Source organism: Gavialis gangeticus, unplaced genomic scaffold (genome assembly GCF_001723915.1).
Source record: "Gavialis gangeticus isolate Ggan-Ray unplaced genomic scaffold, GavGan_comp1, whole genome shotgun sequence".
NCBI classification, from domain to species: Eukaryota; Metazoa; Chordata; order Crocodylia; family Gavialidae; genus Gavialis; species Gavialis gangeticus.
The window spans coordinates 40,526,057-40,536,582 of record NW_017729008.1 but is presented as its reverse complement, the minus strand read 5'-3'; the positions used below and the strand labels follow the sequence as shown (position 1 = coordinate 40,536,582).

The window sequence follows — 10,526 nt, the reverse complement described above, 5'->3', positions numbered from 1 at the left end:
GCCGCACTTCAAGAGGGATGTGGACAGCATGGAGAGGGTCCAGAGGAGGGCCACTCGCATGATCAGGGGACAGCAGGGCAGGCCCTATGAGGAGAGGCTACGGGACCTGAACCTGTTCAGCCTCCAAAAGAGAAGGCTGAGGGGGGATCTTGTGGTCTGTTACAAACTAGTCAGGGGGGGATCAGCAGGCATTGGGGGAGTCACTGTTCCCCCGAGCACCGCCAGGGGTGACCAGCAATAACTGTCACAAGCTGGCAGAAGGTAGATTTAGGCTAGATATCAGGAGGCGCTATTTCACGGTCAGGGTGGCTAGGGTCTGGAACCAACTTCCAAGAGAGGTGGTGCAGGCTCCTACCCTGGGGGTTTTTAAGAGGAGGTTAGATGAACACCTTGCTGGGGTCATTTGACCCCAGTACTCTTTCCTGCCATGGCAGGGGGTTGGACTAGATGATCTGCTGAGGTCCCTTCCAACCCTAGAAACTATGAAACTATGAAACTGCCAAAGTTTGGTTTTACATGAGCATTTCCTTGTCATAGGTTATTCGAGTGTGACCACCCACAAAAAAGGAGAGAAAGAGCAAAATGGAAACGTAATGGAATGAAGATGGGATGTAATGCAGACCGCTAGCAAATTGAGTCCAGCATCAGATCTGGTGCCTCCCATGAGACTGGGGCAAAGTTCCTTCATTACATGACCAAAACTAAATCAGAAAATCTAAGTATTAAAATATCCTTCCCCTCACAGAGATTCCACTAGGTAGCAGCCAAGGTCATAATCCCCATATGTTGGTTTTCGACCTTTGCACAGCCTAGTACATTGAGTAAAATACGCTATAAGTCATAGTTTATTTCAAATTTAGAACAATATTGATCTCTGCCTTCACAGCGTTGAGTCTGGTACATAAATCCTAGAATGAACTCTTATCCTTGGAAGGGAGCAGAGTAGTCTCCTTCCCTTTGAAAATACTAAATGCATTTGAAAAGCCAAAAGGGTCAGTGTGCTGTTGCAGAAGGGTCACAGCTTACTGCTCAAAAAGGTTTCAAGTCACAATCCCACAATTCTAGTAAAAAAAAAAATGCACATATCTCGCTTGCAAAGCTGTAGTGTGGTAATCCAAAAAGCAAGTAAAATATGGGACAGCACCGCAGAAAAACTGTTAATTGCTGCAAGAAGCAGAACTTGGGATAGGGGGTAGTATAGTGCAAGCTCACACCAATAGTAAGAGTGTCACAGATACCTCCTGGTGTGGAAATAAACAGTTAAGAAATGCCTAGGGTTCAAAATGTAAGACCTTCTGATGGTACAACATGATATGCTGGCCCAGGAAAGAGAACCAAGTTTGCACCTGACCTCAAGATGCATATTCTCTGGACCACCAGGGATCTCATAATGTTACCACGATGACCTAATACGAGACAAGAGACCACACTAATGGGCAAAACATGAGCACCTAAATGCAGTAGACAGGAAAGGAGTTTGAGTAACTTAGGACAGATCTGCTAGTCAAATCACAAACAGGGCAGATCCTCCCTGGTTTATACTAGCTAGACACTAGCCTATATAGCTAATTCCGATACTATCTTCAAAGCTGAAACCTAATGGTACCTACCTATTTCAGCGCGTGGCTCAGCACCTAATAATCACAAGCAGCAACAGAAAAACAAATAAAAAAAGAGTGAATAATGGCTAAAAATCTTGATGCTGTTTTCACACTAACAGGAAAGGGTTAGCAAGTAGTCCCTGTGGAGGAGTAATACAAAATCAGGCCATGTGCAATGCTGGCCTTCACCTGCTTGATCTTGTTGCGGGAGTTGGTGATACGCTCCGTGATGCTCTGGTAGGTGCGGATTGCTGTGGTGAGCTCAGTGTAGTGCTGCACGATAAGCTCATCCAAATCCCGGTCACACTTCTCATACGCTTCTTCTAAACGGCCCTTCTCAGTCTCTCTGTCCTCTACATCATCGCTGGTGGACAGTGTCCTAACAAAGTCAAAACAACAGCAGTTTAGCAGTGATGTATCAATACAAGCAGTCGCCAATCTATAATATACCCTTAGATGCAACCACTGTTATTCTTCAAAAGGTCCCCAACTGAGACTGGTCTCTTGTTAAAATGCCTGTATAAGGTTTCGTAGAGATCCAGCCACAAACACGTGTGTTGCGTGACAAAAATATATTTTTTTTCATTCCTTCAACATGTTCCTTGCTGTTAAGTTAAGTTTTCATGGAAGGGAAAGCGCTGTCCCCCTCCCCTCTACCTCGATCTGGTAGTGGCTATAGTTCACAGAGCTTCATTTATTTGCTTCAGGCAAGTCAGAAAATACATGCAATACATTTATTACCATTTATCTTTTCTAACCTTTGCTAAAAAATTTTAAATCTTGACGATCCATCAACAGGACGAGGAAAAGGAACCACAGACTCGCTTGCTACAATTGCCAATAAGCCTATGGAGTTTGTTCACTGAAGTTTTGGCACTCTTGGGTAGAGGCTTGGAAAAGGACTAAGAACATGCACGCGCACACTACCACGAGGTACAAGGGGGAGTGGGGTCTTACTAAGGGTCTACGACTCCACAGTCACTGCCCATGTTCATGCTTATAATGCATGGCAGACGATACCTAACCCTGCAACTGCTTGGCTCTCGGTAAACAAGGGGTAGAAGTGTGAAAAGGCACCAACTGCAATAAAGCCCTACCTACTTCAACCTTGCAGTGGTCATTAGCCTAACGCTGATCTGCGCTACGGGGATAGGCCCAGGAACCAGTCCTGAAGTGTCCATAGTAACCATCTGTATTGGCTATTTAATGAAAGATGGGGGGCTAGTTTTCAGAGAGTGCTGAGCACTTGTTTCTAAAAATAAGGCCTCATTAGAAAAGACCCTATTGATGGACCTCCAAAGGACAAAAATAGTACACATTACATGTAAAGCATGGCCTACATTTTCACAAGTTGATAATCTGAGAGTCTCCCATGCAAGGAGTGTTGCACTCATATGATGAGAAAGGCTCCCACCTTTTAAGTGATAGTAGACAACTCCAGAGCAGTCCTTGTTCTCACCTCTGAAGACACAGCACCAATAATCAAGACCCAGGAGCGAAAGCGCTTGCTGATTTCTTTTCTGGGGCTGTTCAGACATTTCAGAGCAGCAGGGTCAAGGGGTCTGAAGGGGGCAGTGGGGCTGGAAATCACCAAATGTCACTGCCGCCCTCTGCTACTGTACAATTTGGCTTGCACTTCAGACTTGTTAAAGCAACGTGGCCTTGACAAACTAAACTAGCGTCTCCCGAAGCAATGGAAGTGAGAAAATGAAACCCGTTACTTAGGAAAATCGTCTTGTTGTTTGACAGTAACAGGAGCCCTAGGATTGAGTGAAAAGTAAGAGAAAACGCCTGGCGTGTATTTGAAAGGTAGCAAACAGCAAAGGGAAACGATGCATTTAGGGTGTTAACAAGGGAGGCAACTTTAGGAAGGAGGAGTAAAAGTAAAAGACTAAATATTTAAAGAAAAATATGCCTAACAAGATCTGCTAGACTGAAACACTCTCGAGGAAAGCAGTAGAAACCCTATCATTTGAATTATTTCAACAAGACTGAACAAAGCACTAAAGCACACATAAAAACTCTTTATATGACTCCAGGAAAGATAACGGATAGGGTCCAGAGCCTCCAATTCCTCAGAAAGTCCTACCATTCAGAGACCCAAAAAGGCTCCTCTCTTTCCATATACTTGGAGTCAGATCATGATCCCAGGCAACAGCAAGGGTATCTTAAATCAAGAGGCAGAATATTACATCACAAAGCACTCAGAGAGGAAAGAAAGCCTTGGGCTATTTTTGAAAAACACCATAAACAGGATATTTGTTACTCAATCCTTCTCTTTGCGCACAGGGGTGCCAAGAGGCCTCACCACATAATTTTTGGAATAATTGTAGACCACCACACTGGTCAACAATAGTTCTACTGAAAGTAGTAGTAGTTTCCCAATCAAAATATGGCTAATCACTGGAATCTGTACTGTTAAACAGCGAGATGTTGATGCAATTAAATATCCAAATTAAAAAACAGGAAAATACTAAAACTTGTAATTTGGCATCAACGTCATTTCTTCTTTGCAATATTTTTCAGTTCCGTACTTCTGAACTGGTATCTAAAATATTTTGATCTTTGAATAAATCTTCACCATTGTGATTTCTTTTGTCCAGTTCTGGAATAAAAAACAAAGCATCAAAATAAAAATTTCCTACAGGACAGAATTTAATTTTCCACACAACTCTGCTGAAAAGAAACAACAAAAAACTGACCCCATTTCCCTTGACAGATGGTGGCGAGGAGGAAAAAACAATTCCATAAAATGCAGCAGCTGAAAGACGCTACTGAGGCAAGCAGAGTCCTTTACAAACCACTTCAATGAAACACTTAAATTTTGCAAATAAAACTCATTCATAAAAGGAAAATCCAGGTCCAGAATCAAGCCCTCCTTTACAATAACTTTTACAGCACTGGGTAGGTACACAAAAGGAATTTTTTGCTTTCTTCTGAAAAAAGCAACTAGTCAGCCACCAAAAGGCAGAATACCAGATGTGATGCAAGAGTTGGTGGGGTTTTGGGATGTTGGTACATAGAAAGGTTTCTTTCTTTCATTTTTTTTTTAAAGGGATCTGGGTTTGGTCCAATTTGGGGAAAAAACCAAACATAGTCAGAATTTCACACCGCCTGAACGATAACAGCTTCAATTAAATTGATGTCCTTCAACATTAAGTTCCATTTGCCATGACAGGGGCCACAGAATAAATGAGAATTCACAGCTAAATGTTTGGGCATATTTTTAATATCAGCTATATGATTTCACTCAACTTCTTGTAGCTGGACTCTAACAGCCAGTATGAAGTTTTAAAACCTATTTAATATCCTTTTCCTATACTTGTGTGTTTGATCAAAGACAGGCATCATTATCAGAGTAGGGTTTTCTCTAGTTCCTTAACAGGAAAGCTGCCAAGTTATGAAACAAGTTTGGGTTCAGAAGCTGGGTTATAGCTAGTCATTGTAGATACCTGGATCAACGTGGGAGGAAAGAGGATTATAAGAGTCAACCATTTTGGCTAAGTACAGTCAAAAGGCCCAAGGCTGAACTGATCCCATCTTTGCAGGTTAGTTTAAGCTGCGGAGATTGAACCGAGAAGCAAGTGAGCAGACATTCACTTTTGATTCTGGAAATGCAGCCGCATGCCTGCAATGGTTCAGGCCAGAAGCTGGGGAAAATTGCTAGAGAAAGCCTTCCCTTCCCTTCGACAGTGGCCAGAAGGCTGGAGGGAAGCTGGGAGAGAAGTCGTCCAGGCTTTTCTGCCTGTCCCTGCTCAATCTCAGGAGGGGTAGCCAGGCCCCAGCAGGCCCACTGAGTATGAATGGGCAGAGGTTTAAACCCCAACCTTGGCCTGCACAGTCCCCACCAGCTGATGCAGAGGGCAGGGAGAGGGGTTTAAAACCTTCTCCCTTCCCTCCACCTCAGCATGCTGACCTGGGGCTGGTATCTGGCCATGCCCCCTACACCCTCTGCTCCAGTGATGAGCAGCAAAAAGCCTGGCAGGGGCTGCTGCGCCCCTGCCAAGCAGACCCCAGCTGGGGTCCCATGCCAATAGGAGAGGGGATTTAAACCCCCTTCCCTTCCTTCCACTTCAGGTTCTGGCTAAAAGCCACTTCCCTCCTATTCTGCCAGCATGGTTCACATTCTGGCCACCCCCTACCCTCGTTCCAGCAGCGAGTGGGGGAAAAGCCTGTGAAGGGCTGCTCTGCCCCTGCCAGGCAGACCCAGCTGCAGTCCCAAGCTGGGTTGCCAACCCCCACCCCTTTTCTCAGCCAGTCAGAGAAGTGACAGTACCCATGTAAGGAGCAGAGGGGCAGGCCCAACCCTGCTCCACTGGAGCAGACAGCCCAGCCCAGCCCAGCCCAGCCCAGCAAAGCATTCTGGGATACTGGGGGACTGCGAGTTAACTTGAACCAGGAGGGGGTCTGGGACAGAAGTTCCATAAACTGGTTTTACCTAAATCAGCTAAGTCTGATACTACATTAGATCAGGTTTATCTTAAACCAGCTTCAGCCATTTTGAAAGTGGTTCACGTGCACTGAGCTTCTGTTCCATTATAGGTTTAAACCAGTTTCTGATCACAAACTGGTTTATGTATAACTTCTGTCCCTAGCCTCCACAGCTGTATGTTTAAGAATTATCAAGGAACATGTGCTCTTTTTTAATAAGTGTGAGTAGTAGTCTAAGGCCATGTATGGGCATTACCCAGCTACTGTAGCTCCCCTGGTAGAAACTACAAGCATACAGGCATTCAAATAGTTTCTCCTGGAACAAAAATGGTGGTTCTGAGAGAAAAGTAACTTATCTCCAACCTGGAAGATGTTGCTCCCAGGACAATTTCTTCCAGGAGAAACTACCTGTAAAATTCCCTGCTGTTTGACTCCTCCCAGGGACTAGAAGTTGAGTGGTAGGGAAATGCTCCCTGCACCTTCCCAAGACCATGGTCACCCTGGTCTGGGGAGCTCACAGGTAGTGGCTGCTGCTTGCCTACTCCCATGCCAGGAGGAGTCAAGCAGTGGGGAAAGGCTCTCATGCCTTCCCCAGACCAGGGTGACCCCAGTCTGAAGACAAATGAGCCAGCTGCTCCCACCCCTCCCACACTGTTGTCTCCTTCTCTACCTCTTACACCAAGAATTTCCTTCCTCTGTGCACTGAAGGACCACCCTGCTCTCCACTCCAGTGATTCATCAACACACACTTCCTCCAGAGACTCATCATGAATTCAAAGATAGAAGAAATGGAAAGTCGCTATACTCCTTTAAAAGCCAAGTATCACCTCCCCCTCACACTTGAAGTACATTGTCTAAGCTCCTTGGCAGAAGAACTGTACTTTTCCTGCGCTGCACAGTACAGATCACGACAAGAGACATATTCTTCTCAGAATTACACACATTCTTGCTAACACTGCAAAAAGGTAAGCCAATGGCATCCTGGCTCATTTCAGTCCCATTAAAATGCGTGGTGAGGAAGGAGAAAAGTCAACACAGTATTTGCCAAATTGAGAGGATCAAAACTGTTTGGGAAAAGAACTTCTACTTCCAAGCTTCAAAAAAAGACATCAGAGAACAGGACAGGATTGTGAAAAATATGTTAAAAAACTAATGTATATTTATAAAACAGATGACTTGCTGGAGACCAAAAGCATCTCAAAAAATAGCACTTCTACACAGAAATCCGGGCAGCGTATCAGCTCACTTCGGCTCTTTAAAGGGGCTGCTCTATGAAGCAAGACAATTAATCTGCTTTAGCAATTTTCATTTTTCTGAAGAGGAATCTGATCCTCTTACAAAACACCTGTAGTTTCTAATTCGCGTAGGCAGGGTTGCTGTGCATCTGTTTAGCAAGTTTCCAAAATGATCAGAAAAACCCTGGTCAGAGGGTTGTTTGAAAAAAAAAAGTCATTTTTATTCTACAGTTTAAAGAGAGAAAAAAAATCTTTGGGCCACAGATTTCTGTATGTTGATTATACATCATCGAATATAGATCAAGCTAGATTCGTTCAAAAAGAATCACTTCCACATTAAGGCTACGTCAAGCTCCACATCCTAGAACATTTTCTTCCTAGCCCTGCATACATGCAGGTTTTTTGGGTTTTTTTTAATCAGATGTACAATATATATTACACTAAAAACTCTTAAGGATACAGACAAACACATTTAACCCAGGATAATTTGCTTCAGATTTTGCTCCGTGGTAAAATACAACTGGGTTTGGAGACGACACACAGCAACCTCTCCTGCCACTAGACAGAGGGAAAACTAGCAATAACCTGTTTGCATTTAGCTAACCAAAATGGGTACCAGAGCTGGTATAACAGCATATAGGTACACGTCGATTTGAACCGATTAAAATAATTTACACCAGAGTAATACTATGCAGCACATGTCTACTCCAGAGTACAAGAAAATTACTCCATAATAAGTGTGCAAGTGTCCACACTCAGAAATCAAATTCTATTGGTTTTACCCAAGTCAGAAGTACGAAACTGGAATAGAAGACGCTTCCCACTATACACACAGACTGCAGTCAGAATTAAGCCAAGTATCTGCTCACTAACATAGGATTTGGTTTTAGTACTGCAGGCTCCAAGACCTATTTTACATCCGTGCTTTCCAGGGTCAGAATTAAATTATCTGCATGCCAAGAAAAGAAAACTGCAGAGAATCCACAAGTCTGTAAAAAACTTTGTGTGAATGTAAGGAGTAGCAATACTGGAGTTTCATGCTGCTGCTACTGGGCCCCTGGACCTCTGGTGAATCAAGAGAATTGCATCCGACTACACTGCAAGGCAACCAACCTACAGTATCTGGGCATGCACCGGTCCACCAGAACCTTGTTCCTTTTAAGTGAATATACTGATAGACTAAAAACGTTCTCTCTCTCTAGATACCACATTCAAACAGGACAGTGGTGACCATGGTCTTCCACAGATCGCTTCTCTTCGGGCATGCAGAATTTCCAGCGTCGATACGCTCATCCATTTAGATCGTCTCTTGATGTAAGCCAACCCCCGTCTTCCACCATCCCTCCTTCCTTCAGTCTTTCCAGTTACAACCAGACTTTTAAAATTTCCTCTTAAAAAGCTACACAAGTAAAAACCCACCAAGTGTTCTGCTCAATACTTCACTGGCTCCAATACTGATTCTCAGTCCCAACACTTACCTTGAAAACCTAAAAAGTGGGTTTGGCACAAAGGGAGAGTGAAATTACCCCCTGCCCCAGATCTGCCTGAAAGCAACTGAGAAGTCACACTATATCTTCCTCTACGTCCTCATTCCATAGGGGTCCATTAGGTCCATCTACCAATCACATCTTACTTTCCTGGGACAGACACGCATTTGTGCCGGGGACTCCTTTAACCCTTCACAATGCATGGTGGAACAAACACTGCTCCTGCTGCATCTCAGGCTTTCCCTTCTGCTAAAAAGAGGAATTTATTGCTGTACCACAGTTCTCTTGTCCAGGTCATATTGTTCACAGTGTTAATCTGAAAATGCATTACATTAAATAGGAGGGAAGGATGTTAACGCAATACAAGAGCTCTGGAGTCAGAACACAAGCTGGAAGCGACAGCTCACAAGAGGAACAAAAAAATCCAAACATGCGCAATCTTTATCAAGTTGTACAGCTTCCTGCATGTTACGTATGACTGTGTCTGAACGGTTGTTGGTAAAACGTAATAGGTTTTTAGCACCGATTTTCTGTTGCTTTAAGTCACCTAAAATAAAAGGGGACATCTGAAATTGTGAAATGGTGTCTGCGATAAGCCAGGCACTTCCCACATGAGGGTTGGTAAGTGCTCAGCACTTACCTGGAGGTGTGGATGTCCAACACCTATAAAAATAAATAATTAGGGCCCATTTTCCCTCCCTCGAAGTGGAGAATGCGGCTCAGCAGAGCTGCACATGGACATAACTTCCCAAGGAATGACCGCTATGCCCAAACCAAGTGCATTTTACATGAAAGTCACTTGTCCTCACCGAGGACCCTACTCAGCGTAGCTCATTCAAAGGAAATCCCCCATTCAAGCCAGTGGGAGCCCAGCTCGAGTGCCAAGCACTGAGCCAGATGCAAAAAGCAAATCTTCACTTAAATGTTTTCCAGCTGATTGGGGAGACAATGCTCTATTAAATACTTCAGGGCGTGTTATATCCTTAATGAGATGGAAATGAGGAGAACAGAGTGCCAGATCATTAGGGGGCAGAAAGAAAGCCGCGCTCCAGTCTCAACAGCACTCAGCATCGTTCTTTCGACTGCTCTACCACCCGTTTCTCCATAGCTCTTGGCTGTACCACACGCCTTGTTATCTCCCTGTTTTCTGCTTTGACACAACACGGTGCATGGCATCTGTCTCGTGCTCGTATTCTGCTTGGGTCTGGGCTCAGCTGTCTCCAAGCCACAGCTTTCAGATAGCATTTGTACTACAAACATACCCGAGTCAAGGGACCCACTTACAAAGCGGCTGTCCCAGTTAAAATAGAGCTGTTAGAAGTCGTAGTGGAGAAGGTTCCTCATCACTATACAATGGCCTTGGGCAATCCAAAGTTTTAAAAGGATACAGTAAGATCCCAACCACTTCCAAAGAAATTGGATCAAGTTTCACACATCTGACTGCTGAGTTATCTTAGCTGTAAAAGGTGGGATAACAATGCTTTACTGTCCCCCTTTGAAATGCACAGATAAAAGCTCTCACTCAGTGCTAAGAGTCAATATTCTTCCAGGAAGAGACCTTTCCTTTTTATGTGTTTCACGGTGTCACACGCGCTCAGAGTTCGGTGAACAATCAAATGAGTACTGCAGCATTTAAAGTATCAAAATAACTCTTCAGGAAGGAAGCTTGGAAGAGATTTTTATTTTGCACCAGAAAAATGACCCAAAGCGCACATGAGAACATGCAACAGCCTCTGGAAGATGAAGAAAAAAGAAAAAAAAAAAAAAAAAAA

At 44.0% G+C, this 10,526-nt stretch overlaps 1 protein-coding gene across 2 annotated transcripts in view; it reads right to left on the bottom strand.

Annotated features, from left to right (window-relative positions):
* The window catches only part of EXOC4 (exocyst complex component 4), a 790,055-nt gene that overhangs the window by 754,885 nt on the left and 24,644 nt on the right, over window positions 1–10,526 (bottom strand). For both annotated transcript variants that reach the window (XM_019509628.1, XM_019509629.1), the window contains exon 2: window positions 1,791–1,980. In XM_019509628.1, the coding sequence (XP_019365173.1) occupies window positions 1,791–1,980 (190 nt within the window). The remainder of the gene's footprint in view (window positions 1–1,790; window positions 1,981–10,526) is intronic.